The 21,738-nt window shown below is 49.8% G+C and overlaps 1 protein-coding gene across 1 annotated transcript in view; it reads right to left on the reverse strand.

Annotated features, from left to right (window-relative positions):
• The window catches only part of LOC142003727 (SLAM family member 5-like), a 34,670-nt gene extending 13,226 nt beyond the window's left edge, over positions 1 to 21,444 (reverse strand). The window contains exons 1-3 of the mRNA XM_074980960.1: positions 21,366 to 21,444; positions 5,072 to 5,395; positions 2,698 to 2,964 (exon numbers count right to left, since the gene is read on the reverse strand). Of these exons, the coding sequence (XP_074837061.1) occupies positions 2,698 to 2,964; positions 5,072 to 5,395; positions 21,366 to 21,417 (643 nt within the window). The 5' untranslated portion in view covers positions 21,418 to 21,444. The remainder of the gene's footprint in view (positions 1 to 2,697; positions 2,965 to 5,071; positions 5,396 to 21,365) is intronic.
• Positions 21,445 to 21,738: the final 294 nt, after the last annotated feature.

Genomic DNA, 21,738 nt, shown 5'->3' on the forward strand with positions numbered 1-21,738 from the left:
ATTTAAAAGCCCCTAAATTTTGAGCTCTTTGGGTCTCAGTCACATTCTCAGCCTGGCTCTCTTCACCTCCCTGGCTTTGTAAAGCAGCCTTAAAGTGAGACTAAATATAACTTCCAGCCCTGCCAGAGACCCCTTTGTGCTGCCATTTCCAGGTAAAGGCACTGTAGGAATAGTTTGTGAGGAAGAAATACACTGCAAAGAGTGGACAGACACAAAGCTACACAACGCCGATTTCTACATGCTGAGGATTGGGCCCATTTTGTTTACATCTCTCCAGATTCTTTCAGCACTGCAGCCCCATAAAGGACCCCAACAATAATTTGAGTTAGTTCCCTATTTCAATGCCCAGGCCTCCGGTGTGTCTCCACCACAATGTTTCCCAGTGGAGGAAAAGGGGTCTGGATTTGAACCCAGATTTACTCTTAATTTACCACTTCTTGGGCCCAGAGTTCCCAGCATGTAGAAAGCAGCGTGTTCGCATGGGCTTCAATGGAGTTATGCTGATTTACACCAGCTGACATGTCCAGTATTGCCAACCTCAGATGTTCAAAAATCATGAGGTTCAACGTTTTATTTTATTTCTGCTTATTGAGCCACAAGGACTAGAGACTGAGTTCCTCCTCACCCCCATGGAAGCTCCAATTCTTGTTTTATCCCATGACTCCTGGAGCTGGGACTTAAGCATCAAATAGAGCAATCAAACAGAGCTAGTTGGCAGCACTGGATTCCCCACCACCACCCCATCCCAAGACCGTCATTAGGCAGCTGTTAAAAGCAGACAAGACCATTCAAATGGCTCACCAGTGGTGGGGGCTGTTGTGGGTGCTGACGTCATGTGGTAAAGTGGTGTTGTTGCAACATATGTGGTGGGAAGGAGCATGGAGGGAAGAATGGGAACAAGGGAATAAATATGAGAGGAGTAGCCACAAGAACAAGAAATCCTGTGGCACCTTACAGATTAACAGATTGTTTGGAGCATCAGCTTTCGTGAGCCAAGACCCACTTTGTCAGATACTTGTGATGAGGTGGGTCTTGGCCCATGAAATGCTCCAAAATATCTGCTAGTCTAGAAGGTGCCACAGGACTTCTTGTTAAGGGGATAAATGAATCTAGAAAGACTCCATGATTCCAAAGCAGACCCAAGGCAAAGGAAAAGCACATATGTGTACAGTAAGTCATATCCCTTGTGTTCCAAACCACCATCCATCCCTTCTCCACCCCACCCCACTCCACTCTGGAGGACCTGAAGTGGGAGAGAACAGAGTGGGCAATTCTACTTCCCGTGGATTTTGGCTGGAGGAGGATAAGCCAGGGTTAGAATCTGCCTTTTCCACAGGAGTCCATTCTTTTTTCCACCCACCCTAGTAGAAAACGTATAGATCTTCCTGCACATGTAAGGTGGCAAGGGGGCCATTCTGTTCCTCCCATCAGATGTTGGTGCTGCTCCCATTACTGGGGGGGTGACATGGGGGAACCCCAAACCTTCCCCATCTAGACATCAGTTTCTCCACTTTCCCCTTCTCCTCTGGAGAAGGAGCAGGAAGTCAAGGATCCCTCCAATGCCTCCTTCCACCCAGAAATAGCAACACCTAAACATTAAAGCTGAGAAAAAAAGATTCCATCCTCTGACTTTCCAAAATGTTGACTTTTGTTTTTTATCCCAAACTATGACGACAAGTCCAGATACCAAAACTCTTCACTGCTCAAAATTTTTGTTTGGAAATGTCAGAATGAAGCAGCATGATTTTTTTTTTTATAATGACAGATCTAGATGTTTCCCAAACCACATTTTCTTATGGCTTCATTTGATAGTAAACAGGTAGTTACTTGCCACTCTGCCTCCTGGGAGTTGTAGTTCTGATGCTTCCCGCTTCAGCTTTTCATGATGGGTCACGTTTCCTGCTTATACTACATCTCCCAAGACACATCACAGCCAATCAGCGGGGAAGCAATGGTATATCATGGGAGATGCAGTCCAGACAATGAGCGTGCTGCACAGGAGAGAAGGGACCATGAAGCACAGACTAAAACTCCTTTGAGGCACCAGGGCACAGCACTAAGGCAAATGTAGTTTAACACTGCACATAATATTTAATTTAGATTTCCCTAACAAAAAAGTCAAATATTTTTTGGCAAAATCAAAATCTTCCTGTGCAAAATTTCGATTTTAGCAGCAACTGTGTTTTCAGTCAACATTTTGTTGAAAAGTTCATGAGCAGCTTTACTAAATATCACCTGAAAAATGCCAGTCTGGTGATATTTATAACCCAGCCAGAACCTAGAATTGCCAGAAATGTTGTCCGGTGGCTTGAATCTCAACATTACCAGCCTTGAACCAAAAAGGTTCAGATAATCATTAATAAGTAACTGACCTCTGGAGCTCTGCTTATCTCATATCCAGTCTTCCAATTCTGCACAGTTCTGCCATTAACAACTGAAAAGACCGCTGGTGTTTGTTTGTTTGTTTGTTTATAGCTCCCTAATGAAGCAGTTGTTATATAGTTATGCTTGTTAGCCTAAACTTCAGTTCTCAGCAAAATGGTCTCTTTGCTCACAGGCTGTGGTATCAAACTATCATTAACCATCCTACCCATCTTGGGGGATCAGAACGGGGCAGATTGGCAGGAGCGGCTCCTTTAGGCTCTCTGGAGACTGGCGGCTTATTTGGAAGTGGCGAGCTTCCGGCTGAGGAGTTACCTGCACACAGGAGCTCTGCAGAGGCCGTGGCAGAGCTGCTACTGACAGGGTTCTGGGCTGTGCAGGTGACATTCAGGTGAGCAGCGCTGGGCCTGGGGGAGATGCACAGAATGGGGCCAGTCGACTCCACAGCGCCCCCTGCTGGGTGAGTCCAGCTGTAGGTCACATTCTCCCCTCCACCCTGTGCCGTGCAGGTCAGGTTGTAGCTGCAGGTTCCGTTCACACAGGTCACCAAGTCACAGACGATGGTCGGCTTCGGCACTCGCTCTGCAGCGGAGGGAGAGGAGAAACCACAACATGAAACCATTCACCTGAAGAAAGATCACTGCAAGTTTTTACAAGCATCTGCCCAAACCTACAAGAAGAACAGAACCTCAGGCATCATTATAGAATGAAAGGCAGAAGACCAATGAGGTCACATCCTGCCTGAAAGGTAGGATTCTTTGTTGTATTATACGTTCCTGGGCTATGTGTGTGCTAGATTTAAATGGCTCAAGAGCTGGAATCATCCAGTGCAGATGTGTGCAGAATGTGATATTTGTATCCAGATGATGTTTGTATTCAGGAGTCCTCACTAGTCAGAAATAGCCACATTCTGGAAAGCTACTTAAGGTTAACATTTCTTTGCCCTTCACATCCTTCATTATTAGCTCATATGTTGCATTAGGGGACCCATTTTACGGATTGTGTAGTGGGAAAGTTGGACAATGTCATTTCCAGCAGAGATGGAAATAGAATCCAGGTTTCTGTAACAGAGCCAAGCATCATCCACTTTGTCACACTGCCTTTCAAAAGGCATGCCAAATTATGTGGTTGATTAGACTCATTTTCCCCGGGTGCAACCACTTGACAATACTTTTCTCCCAGACCCAGGAACAGAACCTGGAATCTTGTTCCTTAAGTGCAGAACCACAAAGCATTTTTACTCATTAGCAAAATGTGTTTTATTAATTTCCACAACGATGCAACTTTATGCTGATGTAACTCAATTGACATGGGTGGAAGTACTTGTGATTTGCATGGGTGACAATAGGAGAATCACAAGCCTAGTGTGCAAATCTCCACAGACGTGGTCCTTAGCACCCAAAGGCTTTTTATGGTGCTCCGGGAGCAGCAAGGGCCCGTGGTGTAAGTGAGAATCCTGCCTGCAGAACTGGTTCCATCAGGTTTTAATAGTCTGTGTAGTGTGTGCAAAATGCTCTGTGTTTACCTTGCACATTCTTGAATATTACAATTACTAGCAGGGCCTGCCCCAATGTGGCAGGGGGCCAAGGGTTACTGGCACTTGCGGCAGAAGGGGAGCAGGGGTGACTGCTGACTGTCTGGAGGCATCCCCAGAAGCCCTGCATCAGCCAGCGAGCTCCTGGCTCGGTAAGGCAGCCAGTCTGGTCCCCACAGCACGCTGGCAGCGGAGGGATCTCTCTGGGCGGTGGGGCAGGGGAAAGCAGCACTGACTGTGCAGGCTGGGCAAGACTTACCTTGGCGGCTCTGCGGGTGTGGGCTGAGGAAGACAGCCTGTGCAGAGAGGTTATATGCCGGCTCTGAGCGAATGCACCCTGGCCAGACCCAGCTCTGGCTGCAGACTTGCTGCTGGCAGCCTCTTGCTCTGCTAGTTGCCCACTGTGGCCAGAACTCATGGTCCCTGCTCCCAGCTGGCCAGAGGCGAGATGCTGTCTGAGACACAGGCCTGGCAGCCAACCCACCCAGGGAGGACCCTGGGGCAAAGCAGGGGATGGGGCTTCTCTGCGAGCTGCACACTGCATATATATATATATATGGAAACACACAAATCTCGTAGAATGGGAAGGGATCTTCAGAGGCCATTGAGTTCAGTCCCTGCCCTCACGGCAAGGCCTAGCACCATCATGGCAGATTTTTTTTTAATCTATTTGCCCCAGATGGCCCCCACAAGGATTGAACTCACAACGCTGGGTTTAGCCGGCCAATCTCAAACCACTGGCAGCAGCCCTAGGGGTGCGCACTGCCCCCCCCCCGTGTTCCCACCAACACTGCTGAATAGGGCACCCCCACCTGCTCCTCTTGGTGGCCCTCCCTGCGCCCCTCCTTCCACAGACACCAGCCCCCCCCGCCACTGCCGCAGGCACTGGGGAATGTTCACACTGACTACAGTGGGACGTGCAAAGAGACGGGCTGGCCGTGAGCTGGTGGGGGGAGGGGCTGCAGTCGAGGGGACAGTGGGAGGGGGTGGAGGGGAGCACAGAGCTGTAGGGGGAAGAGGGGAAGGGAGAGAGCTGCAGGGGCTGCAGCTTGGGGGGGACATGGGGATGTTCACACTGGGACAGACAGACGGACGCGTCTCCTTTTACAATACTACACAGAAAAGAAAGTTTTAAAAACTCCGCCCCGCACTCACTGTACACGCGCAGCAAGAAGCGTTTGTGGATGGTGGCGCCGGTAGTTGTGATGATTTTCGCAGTGTAGGTGCCCGAGTCCTGCAGCCTCAGGCCGGTGAGCTGGAGGGAGTTCTGGGCAGCGATGCTCAGGCGTCCCTCGTAGGATACGTCCATCACCCAGACAGCGGGGGGGTTTCCTGCTCCTACAGCCGCTATACTGTTGCTTGTGTTTACTGTCCAGGCAGCAGTTCTGAATTGCTCCGCTGGGATCCCCACAGGGAACGTGACCGACTCCCCCAGGACCCCGCTCAGCTCCACGGGGGCTGCCGCTGCTCTGGAGGATCCTGCATGTTTAAAGGGAATAGAAGAGGTATTAGGGAGCAGACTGAATACAACTCCTGGTTAAGGAGAAATTAATTTCCCCTCCCCAAGCCCTGTGAAATAGGTCCCAAGAGAAACCTGGGGCAGTTAATTTCTTTCCATTTACAACAAACGAGCCTATGGACAGCTCGAAGTACACGTACAAGTAGCAGATGTAGCTGGTGTTGCTTGGGTCCTTCATCCTTTGTTTATGGCTGGAGGCAGATGCAGGCTCCGGGCAGGGAGAGGGGGATTCAGGGCAGGTACAGGGTGCAGGCGTGAGGATTTGGGGGTGAGGAGGAACCAGGGGAGGGAGTTGGTGGGTGTGTGTGGGCTGGAGTGAGCGTTCAGGGGTGAGGATGGGCTCAGGGCAGGAGGCTTGTCAGGCCGCCCAGGGCAGTGCGGTTGGCACAGCTGTGGTGGCGGCTCTTCCTGATGGGCTAGGCAGTGCAGCCCTTGCCAATGTGGCCTCCCCGGGGAGCCCTACGAGCAGTGCAGTGCAGCACCAGGCACCCCAGGAGGCACCACCACCAGAGCAGCGCCACCCTCACTGCCACAGGCGGCCCCAGTAATGCCCCTGACCTCCCAGCCCCCTGCCTCCAACCCCCACCCTTTCTGAGCCCCCACATGCTCTAACCCCCTACCCTGAGTCTCCTACCCCCACCTGAGCCCATTCGCATTCACTCCCACCCCCCACATCAACTCCACCTCTCCTCAGACCCCCACTGCTGCACGCCCGCAACCCCAGCCCCCTGCCCTGAGCCACTGCTCACTCCTGAGCTCTTACTCGTGCTCCTCCTGCCCCCTGGCCTGACTCCTGCTCACCAGGGGCAGGGGGCCTGCAGGGCAGCAGAGCTCCACTCCCCTGTCCAGCACTGGGGCTTAGGACCTGAGAGGAGGGGTTTGGCCTGAGGCTTTGGGGCAGGACAACCACTTACCCAGGCCAATAGCCTTCAATTACAGAGCTCTGCCCCCAGGTGGCCTCTCGCTGCCTAGTGTAGCTGCCCTGTGTGGTCACTCTGCCATATACCTGTCCCCCACATTCACTGCCGTCTGTGGTCATTGCGGAGCACAACTGTCACTGCTGTCAGCCCCCTCCCTTTCCGTGTAATGGGGAACAATCAGATTCCAGGCACATCCCATTGCCCTGGCACAGCCAAGCCCTGACCTGGCTGTAAGTTATGACAAGAGGAAGCTGCCTACCAATTTTGAAGGGCCTTAGCTCTTATCATTTAGGAGGAATTCTTGAACAGGTGGACTCCCAGATGGACGGACAGACAGACAGACCTTTCTAAAATACATAGTAAGAAAACTACATACAAAATGACACGTGCCGTGGTATAGAACTAACGATCACATCCGTCATCCCAAACCACCAGCACAATAATCCTTCCACCCCCACGTTTGAACATTTGGGCTTGACTATTTTCGACATGCCAGTCCCTACATTAGCTGGCACCCAAATCATTTAGGGCATTTTAGGTCAAAAGTGACAACTTGTGTCTGGAAACAAGCTAGAAATCAGTGAAAATCTAAAAGGTCCGCCAGCCCCTGCTTAGTGACATCTCAACCAAAGAGATGTAGAAGCCCCACCCACAAAATATTTTCAACAAAGAGCAAGGAAGTAGCAAGTTAATACACTAACACACACACTCTACCCAGTCACTGTGCGTGGTGCTTGCATCCCAGCCTCCGTCTGTAGATAGCAAATTTCAAACATTTAATGCTTGCAACATGTCTAGGCACTTGCTGGCAATATGCAAATGTATTATGCTGTATTATTATATTCTCAGTATTATGCTAAACCCATCACAGAGCCCATTAGAGCCCTGGAGCCTGAGTCTCAGTTTCACTCTGGCCCCTCTTTACTGATCTGTCTTAAATTGAGTGTGACTGTCACTGACACCCACTTGAAGCCTCTTTACTTTACATGGCCAGATCAGTGCAACAGGGGCTCAGTGTAAAGGAGACCCCCGTTCCTTATAGCTGTGACAGAGAGGGCAACAGCCTACAATATATTTGGGAGCTCATGTACTAAGTGTGACTGATTTATGTATCATCGAGATCATGGTGGGATGGTTATCACAGCTTCTGCACAAAGTGAAAACAGGAAACCACTCATGTTGAACACATCCCGAGAGGCACCCTCTCCCCAACACATGGAGACTCACAGTCTGGTTTAAACCAATTCTCTAGAGCTCAATTGACAAAGGCAGGCTTTTTTGATAAATAGCCTGAGCTTGAACTGGCTCAGGGCCTTTGTTCTCATCCCTGATTTAAAGGCTGATGTCAGCTTGTAACACTGGGAAGAAAACAGCTGTGGGCTTTGAAGGACTGATGCCCACCACAGACTGGAGCTGGAGGTGACCTCTGGTAAGCCTTTTGGCATGCATGTAGGTTCTTTGATTTTCATATCTGCTTTCTCTGTAATGCTTTTACCTGAAGAATAAAGGTGCTTGCTTAGAATGAATTATGGTAACACGTAGCCACTAGGTACCAATCACTCTATGCCTAGCCCTCAAAAAGAAAGCAACACCCAGGAGTTGGCTGGGTGGGGATAGCACAGGTAGAAGGAAAAAACAGGCAGGTTTCCACACAAGAGAGGTGACAGCAAGGAGCTAAAACCCTTTAAGTAGCTGCCTATGAGGGACCACACAAGCTCAGTTACCCTAAAATGGAGACAATAGGGTTTTCTATCCACTTTGTATTCATGCAAATGGTTGTACAAAATTCAGGGCAGGAGAAAACCAGGAACATGCTTCCTGCCCTAAAGAGTTTATCATCTCACTTTGGTTTGACTTGCAGCAGGACTCAAACATGAGGCTGTCCTTACCAAAGCACAGCTTTCAACTGCTCAAACTGAAGGATACAGTTTGTTATCTGTAGCCACAATCAACTTTTATCGTCTCTGCCAAACAGCCACGTGCAGGAGATGCAGTACATGCTTTTTGAATGCCATACAGCAGAACAATTAGGGATCATAAACGCACAAAAATAAGCTGAGGTGAGACATAGGGGAAGAGGGAAAGGCCAAAGGTGACATATGAACGAGAGCAGGGTGAAACTTTTTGGCTGAAAAGTTCTTGTAAAAAAACTGCAGTTATGGTTTGACCGAAACAATTTGTGTCAAGTTCACCAAATCATTCTGACTGAACTGAAACATTCAAAATAGTCCTGCTCTGTCAAAATGAAACATTCACTCACAAGAAGCTTTGTATTGACTTCCAGGTACTTTAATGCAGGAAAGTAGGGAATTTACTTCATTAGCTCGAGCCCAGTGGGTAGAGCACTCAGCTGGGATGTGAGAGACCCAAGCTCAGTTCCCTCCACCAAGGACTGTTTCGTTAGCTGTGTGAAGTGACCCATCTTCACAAGGCAAGAGACATACCCTCACCAGAATATCTGATAGGCCAGCAGCTTGTGTACTTGCCAGCAATCAGTGTTTGTGTGTTTCACCCGAGTTAAAATCTCTTCCCCCTCACCATCAGGCCTGGGAGGTGAAGAAGAAATAGGGCCCATGCCTTGGACAATCCAGGGGAGTCCCATGCTCTGAGCCCTGATGGGGAGCAGTGTAGCACCAAGGCCATCCGGTGATGGGGTAGTGGAGTTAGGGCATAGAGGAAACTTTTTCCATCCATGCGCAGAATAAATTTTGTTCTGTGCATTGAGGCATGTGCAGATGTGCCCCACCCATAGAGACACAGGTGCTCTGCTCATCCGCTGGGCAGCACCTGAATCTCTCCTGGGCGGCTGCCCAAGCACTGAGCTTACAGGGAACACTGACCCCTATGCAAGATGGGAGGAGAGGTGGGAGCTCCCAAAGGAGCAGGGCCAAGGAAGGAAGTGGCAGGACAGGGGGCAGCCAGCTCTGAGCGCTACCCAGAGTGCACCACACCACCCTTCCCCGCCAAGGCCTTAGCACTGCCTGGAGTACCACGTGCAGCACTCACTCCAGCAGCAATTTAAAGGGCCCAGGGCTCTGACCACCACCTTGGCTACTGCAGTGGCGGAGGCCTGGGCTCCAGGCCCTTTTGAATCACCAGGCCCGAGGACAGCTGCCCCAGTTGCCTCCCCACCCCCATGAGCCAGCCTGGGCAGTAGTAGTAGTAGCATCCTTCAGTCTACATAGACTATGGATCGCGCCCTTCGTAGTTCCATTTGGAATCATCACTTGCAGCGTTGACTGTGACTGTGAAGGCCCACATAAGTGACAGTCCTTGCTGCATCTGTTGCATGTGTAATGGGTGTCTGGCAGGTCCTTATTGTGCTTTCTGTGGGCTCACTTCTCCTCTGCTAGCTGTCTGATCCGCATCTCACCCTTCGGAAGGACCTTGTGTAGTTCCTGCCTCCATCTGCTGCGATTGTCTGCCAGCTCCTCCCAGCTGTCTGGCTCGATGTCTACCTCCCTGAGGTCCCTCTTGCAAACATCTTCGTAGCACAATTGGGGGTGTCCGGGAGGTCTTTTGCCAGAGGCTAGCTCGCCATACAGGATGTCTTTTGGGATCCTTCCATCATTCATCCTGTGGATGTGGCCAAGCCAGCGGAGCTGCTGCTGCCTGAGGAGGGTGTGCATGGTTGGGATTCCAGCTTGCTCAAGGATGGCGGTGTTGGACACTCTGTCCTTCCATGATATTCCGAGGATGCGCCTGAGGCAGCGCAAGTGGAAGACATTCAGCCTCTTTTCCTGGTGGGCGTACGGAGTCCAAGACTGGCTGTCGTAAAGGAGGGTGCTGAGGATGCAGGCTCTGTAGACTTTCATTTTGGTGTGGGTGTACAACTTGATGTTATTCCACACTCCTGCTGAGTCTGGACAGAGTTGTGGCTGCTTTTCCGATGCTCCTATTTAGCTCAGTTTCCAAGGACAGGGTGTCAGTGATGGTGGACCCGAGGTAAACGAACTCATGGACAACCTCTAACGTATAGTTGTCAATGCTGATTGATGGAGGTTCAGCAGCATCCTGACCAAGTACGTTTGTCTTCTTTAGGCTGATGGAAAGCCCGAAGTCCTTGCATGCTTTGGAGGACTGATCCAGCAGTTTCTGAAGCTGGTCTTCTGTGTGAGACACTACAGCAGCGTCATCTGCGAACAGCATATCTCTGATGAGGACTTCCCACACCTTAGGTTTAGCTTTCAGCCTTGCAAGATTAAACAGTTTCCCATCAGATCTTGTGTGCAAAAATATGCCCTGTGTTGAAGATCCAAAGGCATGCTTCAGGAAGAGCGTGAAGAAGATCCCGAACAATGTTGGAGCAAGGACACATCCTTGTTTGATGCTGCTCCTGTTGCTGAAAACATCCAATAATGCGCTGTCATATTCGATGGTTCCTCTCATGTCTTTGTGGAAAGACTGGATCATCTTGAGTAACCGTGGAGGACAGCCTATCTTGTGGAGCAGTTTCAACAGACCATCCCTGCTGACCAAGTCGAAGGCCTTGGTCAGGTCAATGAAGGCAATATAGAGTGGCTTCCTCTGCTCCCTGCATTTCTCCTGCAGCTGCCTCAGAGAGAAGACCATGTCGACGGTAGATCTCTCTGCATGGAATCCGCACTGTGATTTGGGATACACCCTCTCAGCAATCTTCTGGAGTCTGCCGAGGATGACGCGAGCGAACAGTTTACCAGTGATGCTTAGGAGGGAGATTTCACGGTAATCGTTGCAGTTGCTTCTGTCTCCTTTGTTCTTATACAAGGTTACACTGTTAGCATCGCACATATCCTGTGGAACCTCTGCCTCTCTCCAGCAGAGGCACAGTAGCTCATGTAGGGGTTCCAGGAGGGTATCCATGGCACATTTGATTACCTCTGGTGGTACCATCCTGGCCTGGGGCCTTTCCTACTGCAATGCTGTCTGTGGCTTTCTTCAGATCATCCACAGTTGGTTCCTGATCCAGTTCGTCCATTACTGGTAGGAGCTCGACGACATTGAGGGCTGTATCAACCACAATGTTCTCGCGTGAGTACAGCTCGGAGTAGTGCTCGACCCAGCGCTCCATCTGTTTGGCTTTGTCAGTGATGACTTCACCAGATTTGGATTTCAGAGGTGTCATCTTGTTCTGGGTGGGTCCTAATGCCTTCTTGATGCCCTCGTACATTCCCCTGAGATTACCAGAGTCAGCTCTGGTCTGGATGCTGCTGCATAGCTTGAGCCAGTAGTTGTTGGCACAGCGCCTGGCCGTCTGCTGTACTGTTTTTCTGGCTGCTCTGAGTGCTTGCAGGGTACTCTGGCTCGGTGAGCGTTTGTACTCCAGGAGTGCAGCGCGCTTCTTTTCGATGGCTGGAATCATCTCATCGGAGTTAGCATCGAACCAGTCATTTGTGTTTCTAGCTCTTCTTCCAAACATCGACAAGGCCATGTTGTAAATTGTATCCCTCAGATGCTGCCATCTGGATGTCACATCGGCACCCCCAGGGCTGCTGCGCAGATTCTCCTCAAGGGTCACTCTGGACTTTTCGGCTCTCTCTGAGTTTGCTGTCTTTCTGGCAACAATGTGGGGCCTTCCAGTTGGTTTAGAGTGGTACAGCTTCTTGGGTCTCACCTTGAGTTTGGAGCAAACTAGCAAGTGATCTGTATCGCAGTCAGCTCTATGATAGCTGCATGACAGAAGGATGTTTTTGAGGTTATCACGTCTAGTGATGACCATGTCTAGTTGATGCCAGTGTTTTGAGTGTGGGTGTCTCCATGACACTGTGCTGTGGCTTGGTTTGGAAAAATGTGTTTGTGATGCACAGATTGTGGTATGTCCAAAGTTCGAGAAGACGCTGTCCATTTTCATTCATTTTTCCCACACCAAAGTGGCCTAAGCAGGAAGACCATGAGTCACAATCGGCTCCAACTCTTGCATTGAAGTCACCCAAAATGTACAGTTGTTCACGAGCAGGTATTTGCGCTATGGCAGCACTAAGCACATCATAGAACTTGTCTTTTACTTCTGGTGTGACATACAGGGTTGGAGCATAAGCGCTGATCAGGTGGACAGGACCGGCGCAAGTTTGAAGTATGACCTGAAGGAGTCTTTCTGATCCACCCATGACTAATTCCACCATTTGTAGAAGAGTGTTTCTGATGGCAAAGCCAACACCATGCTCCCTGGGTTCTTCTTGGGCTTTACCCTGCCAGGAAAAGGTGTAGTCCTTTTCCTTTAGAGATCCCGAATCTGCAAGTCGCGTCTCTTGCAGAGCAGCAGTGTCAACTTGGAGCCTCTTCAGTTCCTCATTGATGACAGCAGTCTTTCGGGTATCGCTGATGTCCTGAAGATCTTCGGTCAAACTGGTCAGCCTGGTCCGCACATTCCAGCAAGCAAGCTTAAAACGTTGATGGTTTCCTTTTCTTGTTGATTTTCTTATTGGTTTGCCTGGTGCTCAAATTTCAGTCACTTGTCAGGTTTGGGAACCTTAAGCCTCGCGCACCCAGTGAGACAGGTGAACTGTGGTGGGACAGCACCCTACTGCCTGGGAGCTGCCCAGCTTGAGGCAGGCGGTGACTGTCCAGTGAGATGTGATGATCTCTCCCACTGTCAAAGGCAACCCCTGGCACTCGTTCTCTGCACCAATCGAGCAAGAGTTTATAACCAGTATCTGTAACCTCCCGTGTTGGTTTGACGCTGTTAGCGATGCTGGAGAACCTCTCCAGGTGCGAGCCTGGGCAATTTTTTTTTTTTGGACCCTGGGCTGCCCAGACACCAGTGTCCCCCTCTTGGCTTTACTGATATAGTCCAAAGGAGAGGATAACCTCTACATCTGGTACCAGCTCAGCTGCAGGAGTTGCTGGGTCAATGCCAGAAGTTGGCACAGAACCACCTTAGGACTCCTCTCCGGATTTTCTGTCAGGGTTTACTCCCTGAGCCTTGCTCCTTCCCAGGATAACCCACAAGGCAGTGGGGCATGGAGAAGGTGGGTAACGATCCCACTACCTCTTGCACCTCCCTGGCACCATGTGTCCCCATAGCTCCCCATGGCCTGATGACCTCCTCACCTCCCCAGGACCCTCCTCCCCACCCCTCTGCCTCCCATCAGCTACTATCACCCCCAGATCCCTCCTCCCTGCTCCCTTACCCGCCATCCACTCCCATGTCCCCGCACCTCAGCACACTGCCCCCCATCAGCTCTCATCACCCCCCAGGTCCCCCCTTCCCCAGCCTCTCTGCACCCGGCTGCATGCTGCTGCAGCCCCACGTCCTCCAGGAAGGTGCCGATCTCGCGGCCCAGCTGCGCCCTGGGTCCCCGCCAAAGCTACCAACTCTTCTTCTGGCTGTGGCTGCCCTGAAGCCCCACGGATCTGCTGCGGGCCGCACGTGCAGGGATCGCAGGACTGGGCCTGAAAGCCCAGGCAATCTGAGCCGGGCACGCCACCACCAGCCTCTGTGGGTGCCGCCATCTGCACAGCCGTATCACACACCCCCAAACCACATGCCCACCACCGACACCCCTCGGTCTCGCCCCCCCGCCCTCCACATTCCCCCAAGCCGACCTGCGTCCCACTGCCCGCACTGCACCCTGGGGGCGGCGGGTCCCTCAGCTCCGGCCAGCAGTTGGGAACGCCGCCGCCATCGCCGTCTTACCACCCCTTACCCCTGTAGAAGTAACTAGCTCCCTCTAAACTCCCCTCTCAAAACTCCCTCCTGTTAGCAACCACCCTGGTCGCAAGCTCCCTGGTCACTTGCCAGCAGGGTTTAAAAAGCTGTGGCCTTCCTGAGAGCCCCTCCCTCTGACTACCACTCAGCCAATCAGCATGCAGAGTTTAGCTTTCAAACCTAATCAAGGCTAACAGCTTCCAACTGCCAGCCTGAGCACACGGCCTTTCAAACAAATAGACAGCTCAGCACTCCAAACACCAAACAGACAAACACAGGCCCAGAACCCCCAAACCCAGACACCCACCCAGCCTGGGCAAATCCCATAATAAATGATAATGATCCCTATGACCCTGTTCTGCCCATGCAAAGGAACTGCTTGGGATCACACTGTTGTTAGCTGTCACACACAGCTCTTCCTCTGCCATCCTGTGACTGTGGTAGGAAACAGCCACTCACGCTGGCTGCATGAGACTGACAGACATGGAAACCCACAGAGACCAACTGAGCTGGATGGGACAAGATACGTCTCCTCCTGTGGGTTTGCTAATAGGAGGTGTCAGAGATCACAGCTTAGTGAGACATACAAGGCCAAATGTATCCCTCCGGTGGCTCCACATAGAATTTACAGCTCAGCAAGGGCTGGACAGACAGATCAGAGGAACCAGAGTCCAGGGCCAGCTTTGCTGGGTGGTGGTATTAGGCCAGCCTGGCTGTGGCAGGGAGAAGGTCTGTCTCAGAGTTTGGGAACGAGTGGCAGGAGTGAGCACTAACCATCTAGGACCCGAGTCTGATCCCTCCCTTGGCCTGTGTGCCACCTCACTGTACTGCCTACTGGAGTGCTAAAAAGCCTGAGCCACACGAGCATGGCATAGACATGATAATCGGGGTAGTACATGTCTCCACCTGCCTTGGGGCACCAGACTCGACAGCGTTGTCTGGAGCTGCCAGGTGCCCTTTTCAACTGGGTTACTGAGTTCAACAGGGTTCCTTTACCCAGCTGAAGACCAGACGGTGGGAAACTTTACAGTGGAACTCCATAAAGCTGATCCACCCCGGGGTCAGTGAGAAGCGTATCAGGTGCTTGCCACAGAGGGAAGCAGCACCCAGATGTGATTTTCTGTTCTTCTCCTTAGCCTCCTCCCAGCTGTGGTTCATTTCTGTGCATAGATCACCTGGGAACTGGGGGTGAACTTCAGAGTTCTGCTTCTGTGGCCCTGGTCCAGCTGGTCAGACTGGGGTCGCTGTGTAGCGGAGACTATATGAGAGCTGACTTGGTAGAATCTACACAGACTCTATGTGTCCAAATGACAATTAACACTCAATGGTGCAATGCTGGTGGGTAGAAGCCTAGGACTGAATAATAAATGGGGACTGGACTCATTCGATGGGGGTCTCCGAAGGCTGGGTCCAGGCAGGTGGGGAAGCTTGTACCTGTGTTACACCTGTGGGCAGATGATTTGCATCTCCAGAACAGTCAGTTTGATGCCTTTCACCACTGTGAATTCATCAAGGATTCAGCCCTGAAGCCCTCCACTGATCCAGACTCCCAGTTGTGCTGTCACTGGGAGATTTGCTGACATTTTGGAGGCTACCCACCCCAAGTTAGTCAGGGTCTTCTTAGCTGATCTGGTTGTTAAGACAATGAGTTGGGACTCTGGAAACCTGCATGCAGTTTCCAGCAGTGTCAGAGGTTCCTATTTGCCCTTGGGCAAACCATTCAATCTTTGTCTCAGTTCTGCCATCTGTAAAAATGGGGCTCATGATCCTTCCTGTTGCCTGTCTAGTTGTTCAGACAGTAAAATCTCCAGGGCAGGATCTGTCCCTTGCTACATGCACATGCAGGCCCAGCATGAGACAACCTGATCTCCATTGGGCTAGTGTATAAATCTTCCTTTTTTTTTTTTTTTTGGCTCACACTCTGTTCCTTATGCCCTGCAAGAAGTTAATTCAGGAGCTGGCACAGCAAACACCAGACAAATCAGACAGAAAGGACAGAAATAGTAAAAGAAGATGAATAAAGCAAATTGTCTTTAAAAACTTACTGAGTGAGCGCCTGGCTCCATTGAAGTCAACAAAAGTTTTGCTATTAACTTCAGTGTGAGCCAGGGTATCACCCTTTGAGTGGGGAAATGGCAACTTGAGCCAAGAGTTACCCAGGGACCAATCCAGGCTCCCTGGGCCAGTCTTTGTACTCCATGAGGTTAGTTATGGTGCTTATAGGACAGCTCCAGGATTATTTCCGGTACCTTGACTGTGACTCAGCATCACAAAAGGATGACAGGTCATTGATACATCTCCATCTTCCTGCCCTGATGTGATGCCATGGTCCATTGATTGCCACATGGCAGTTGTGACATCATGAGTGTGATGTTGGTTAAACAACGAAGGGTCCTGTGGCACCTTATAGACTAACAGAAAAGTTTAGAGCATGAGCTTTCGTGAGTTAACTCACTTCTTCAGATGCATCTGAAGAAGTGAGTTAACTCACGAAAGCTCATGCTCTAAACTTTTCTGTTAGTCTATAAGGTGCCACAGGACCCTTCGTTGCTCTACAGATCCAGACTAACACGGCTACCCCTCTGATACATGTTGGTTAAAGACACATAGGTGACTAGTGGCAGACTGGCCTTATGGTGACGTGCTCTGACGGAGCATCTACCCAAGGAGAATCTGGAAAATGTACGGACAGAGGTTCCACTTTCCTCATTTCCACCTCTGCAGATCCTCAGGTGGTATAAAATGGCCTAGCTTCAACTGATGGCAACTGAGCTACACTGATTCTGCCCCCTGGCTGTACTACATCAAGTTTGCACTTTTCACACCTGTAAATGACATCACAAGGTGCTAGGCAATGGAAAAATGATGCCAAAAATGTGGGTGTGAAGACCAGAATTTGCTGTCAGCTCTCTGTGTTAAATACGTTCCATTTAGGCTATGTGATCTGACAGTTCACACCTCTATCTGGAATGTCAGTTTAATAAATAGAAAAAGGTTACATAGCTCTTAGAAGGGGTAGTGGACAGAATACAGATTCTATTTCTTTCAGCTGCAGCCTTTGTGGGGTTTTGTTTTGTTTTTTTAATCTCTCATGGGGAAGAGGAGCTTCCATTTCCAGTGAAATTCCTCCACAGTTTCTGAGAAATCATAATGCTGAGTGAGGGGGAACTGGACTTGAAAACTGAGAACCTATACTCAGCAGATGTCCATGGGTGCAGCTCTTTTGCAGCAATACCAGCTGATAAGCTGGCAGAGAGTACATATACGCTTATGGGGAGATCGACCCAGTGTAGGTTGATCTTCCAGGATTCGATTTCACAGTCAACCCCTGTACTCCTCATTATTGTGAGGGGTAAAGGAGGTTGATGGGAGAAACTCTCCCGTCAACCTCCCTCGGTGAGGATGGCCAGATAAGTTGATCCTAGATAAGTCAATGCCGCTGTCAATTGTTGTGGATGGAACTGCATATCTAGGATGGACTTTCAGGTCTCATGTAGACCTACCTAGTGTGTTCCTTATAGAATAGAAGCTTTTTGGAAACTATGAAGTGTGATATAGAACTTTTCATTTAAATCAGCTTCTGTACCAAATGATTGACAGACAGTAAATGTGATGCTAATTTTTAAAACATTTCCAGAGGGGATTCTGGTGATTACAGGCCAGTAAACCTAACTTCAGTACTGGGTGAACTGGTTGAAACTATATTTAAAAACAAAATTTTCAGACACAGAGGGGAACTCAACATGTTTGCAAAGAGTCAACATGGCTTTCACAAAAGAAATCATGCCTCACCAGCCTACTAGAATTCTTTGAGGAGGACAATAACAAAACACGGGCAAGTGTGATGCAGTGTCCATACTGAACTAGGACTTCAGAAAGCCTTTGACAAAGTCCCTTACCAAAGGCAAGAGCAAAGGAAGCAGCCATGGGATAGGAGATGAGAGAAGAGGGTCTTGTAGATCAGTAACTGGTTAAAAGAAAATTAAGCATGGAAAGAAATAGTCAGTTTTCAGAGAGGAGAATGGTAAATAGTGATGTGGGATTTCTGCTAGGACCAGTGCTGTTCAACATATTCATAAATGATCTAGAAGAGAGGTGTTATGTAAGCTAGTTCAATCCAAAGCAGGCTGCAGAGCGTTACAGATAGATCGTACAAAACTGGGTGTCTAGACAGCAAAAATGGCAGACAAGTCACCATCAGTGGGAGCTCCTGGGGCTGTGCTTGCAGAGGGGACATAAACAAACCACAGCATACCCTGAAAGGCCAGGAACCAGGAGCTTGCTGGTCCCTACAGTAGTAAAGCTGCCCTCCCAAGGAGGTGGGAGCTAGATTAGCAGAATTTTTCCATTGACCCAACAGCGTGTACAGTGAAGGTCAGGTTGACCTAACTACAGCATTTGGGACATGAATTGTTCATAGCCTGGAAGACCATGGCTAGTTTGACCTAAGTTTTCGTGTAGACCAGGCATCAGAGACACTCCCTGCCCCGAAGACCTTACAATCCAATCAGACCAAACAGATCAAGGGCAGGAGGAGGACAGGGCTATTGTCTCCATTATGCAGAGGTGAAGCACAGGGCAGATTTCCAAGTGTATCCTGCGGCTCCTGCTCTTCTTTGAGTCTCACAGGGTGAGACCTCTACTGGACCCTGTCCAATGCGTCCACATCCTTTCTATACTGGGGCGGGGGGCGCAGAAGTGGACAGAATGCTCCAGAAGTAGCCTCACCAGTGCTGAATAAAGAGGACTAATAACTTCTCTAGATCTGCTGCAAATGCTTCTCCTAATGCACCCCAATATGCCTTTAGCCTTCTTGCCTACAAGGGAACATGGTTGACTCATATTCAGCCTCTCACCCACTGCAGTCCCCAGGTCCTTTTGTGCTGCTCTGCTATTTAGCTAGTTGGTTCCCAGTCTGTAACAATGCTTGGGAGTCTTCCATCCCAAGTGCAAGACTCTGCACTTGTCCTTGTTGAACCTCTCCTGAGTGTTCACCTAAGTTCTCAGCTTACAGGGAACCATGGCCGCACCCATGCAGTTCCTAGTGAGGTTAATGACTAGTCCTTTGGATTTCATAGCTATTACTGAGAACAAATCTGGCTGGCAGCCCCATAGGCTTTACTTTCTAGGGGAAGAGGGAGAATGAGGGGGGGATAAAGTGCCTACCAGAAATCCAGTGTCACACAAGGCAGGCTTGGCTGGGAGAGGCTGAAGTTGCAAAGTGGGGAAGTGTCACTGGCAGGCAAGTGCCCATAGTGAAAGCAGCATCATTCGGCGGATATCTCATAAGGGACCTTTACTGTGCATTGTGAACCCAGGACTGCGGGAACCTCACCCCCACCAGGCCTGTGGACACAGTGTGTAAACCTAGCTGGTGGGCCCATGTTTCATAGCCATCCTAGCATCCTACACTGATATTCGAATGCAGGTTTCTGCGTAAACTGCAGCCACACTGCAAAGTGACAGCGCTTGGACTCCAGTCATGGCGGGACCCATGCTGTGACTTTCCTCCCCACGGCAAGGTTCTAGAACCCAAGTCCTGGGGTGCTTGCTGAGCTGAGACAGACTGGTTTGGGCCTGGCTGAAAGAGCCACCTGGACTCAAACTTGCATGAGATCTTGGGCTTAGGGTGCAGTGTGGCTGAGCCAATTCTCATTGATGTCACAGGGAGCACAGGTATTGACCTCGATGGGCGCTGGATGGGTTGTAGAGTCAGGGAATGATGGTCTTTTGCTGAGTGACAGGGGGAGAAGTAAAGGTCTCCTAGCTTGTGCCCATGTTAACAAGAAGCAGTGGGATGAGCTGCTGCTGGCACGTGCCAGCATGGCAAGCTCAATGCTACAAATATGTTTTTGTATTCACCACCTGCCCATGGCGGAGCATAGAAGACCAGCCCTCTATAGGCCATTGTGTTTCAGAATACAAAAGCACCTGCACCCCCACATGATGGCAAACTCATGGTCTTGTACAACAGCCTTGCAACACAAATGGACCCTGAACAAACAGCTGAGCCCTACATTTTGCCTGTTCTTACAGAGGTGGGGATTTGAACATGGGCATACCTGTAAACACTGCTTTGCTAGAGTATTTAACTGCTGACCCTAAATGTTCAAAAATCCTGAGAAAAGCTGCTGATCCCCCACCCCCCCGAAATCAAGAGATTTAAAAAATAAAAAAGTAAAAAAACTTGCTGGATTCTTTTACGATTTCATTTAGTTTCTGAGGCTTTAGCATTCGTTCACTTCACCTTTTCATATTTTCTCTACAACCAGAAGGGCTTGAAACTTTAAAAAAATAAAGGAAACCAGATTTTCCTTTAGTCTCTTGATTCTAGTATCTGGGATGTTAAAGAAAACCACTAAATAGCATGAGACCTAAATCCATGAGAGCTGGCAACATCAAAAATTCCTACACTCAGAAGGTTTTATCATTTAATTTTCTAATTTAATACTTTAAAATGTTGCCCCTCAATCTTGTATCAGGAAAATTCAGTGAGGGCTCATACACCTGAAAATAGACACGATGAAATTAACCAGGTACAGGGGTCCCAATAATAATAAATAGATGTCTACATTTGCTTGATAACGTTGTATTTTATCTCTCTGAACAGTTTAGACTAGTAAATGAAGGACTTTACCATAATCAAGTGTCAGAAGCAACAGGATGGAGGAAACAGAGCGACACGAGATACGAGCCGCGTTAAAGAAACAGTTATTCCGAAGTGCTCAGGGAAATAGGCAATTCCTAGGTTCCCAGGGCCCAAGCCACCGCTGCTACTACTGTTCTTGCTGCTATGAAATTTTTTAAGACGCCTACCTAACATTTGCAAAGAGGCACAAGACATTTTGTAAAGCCCATTTCACTGCCATGGTAGAGTTCAGTTCCTACCCCTGCCACTGTCTGGCCTCGGTAATACTTAGAACAGTTATAGTGAGGATAGAGATAACACACCCCATCTGACAGCTGTGCAAAATGCAGACAAAGAGCAGGGCAGTCCCTCGCCATTACGGCAGCGTAAATGGAATTAGACCCAATCTTCCATGAACGTCCCTGCTGTATACTAGGTCTGGAAGGACCTCTAGGCTCCCCATCACACTGCTCCTGCCTGATGGTGACCCTGACATCAATGTAAAATGGCTCTGGTGTTGTAGCCTGTAACACAAACCCCACTGTCAATTCCATGGCTGGCAGCCTCCCCAGAGCCTGAACTCATTGTGTCACTGAGCAGTAGAGGTGACAGAGATAAGGCCCCGGCAGCTGCCCTCTATTGCAGCCGTTATGTCAAAGGAGGAGGTCAGCCTCCAACTGTGTAGACAATAAAGTCAGGCCGGCACTGACCCTTCCACCACCCCACAACGGCGAGAGACACACTCCTGCACTTACCGTGTTTGTAGCAAAGGAGGAGAGTGGACGACACCCACCAAAACGTTGCCATTTCCGTAGCCCAGCAGGTTTTTTGAGTTCAGCAGACGTAGGCTACTAATACAAGAAGCAGAACCACTTCCGCTTGGCAGCCACATGACCAAGTTTTTCCTTTTTTGTCTCGCAAAGGAGAAGTTCCAGTGCTTCCTCACAGCGGCTATGGCTGTGCGACAGGACTGCGGCGCACTAGGAGAGAAGTGGAGGCAGGCACTGTAGGGACAAACTCGCTATCTATCCTGACCCGTGCTGGGTGGGGAAGGGCCACCCAAGTATGTATTTTAGGGAGAGGTCTCCTGAGCTAGGAAAGGTGGAGCTATTCCTCCCCAATTCTCCC

This window comes from Carettochelys insculpta, chromosome 30 (genome assembly GCF_033958435.1).
Source record: "Carettochelys insculpta isolate YL-2023 chromosome 30, ASM3395843v1, whole genome shotgun sequence".
NCBI lineage: Eukaryota > Metazoa > Chordata > Testudines > Carettochelyidae > Carettochelys > Carettochelys insculpta.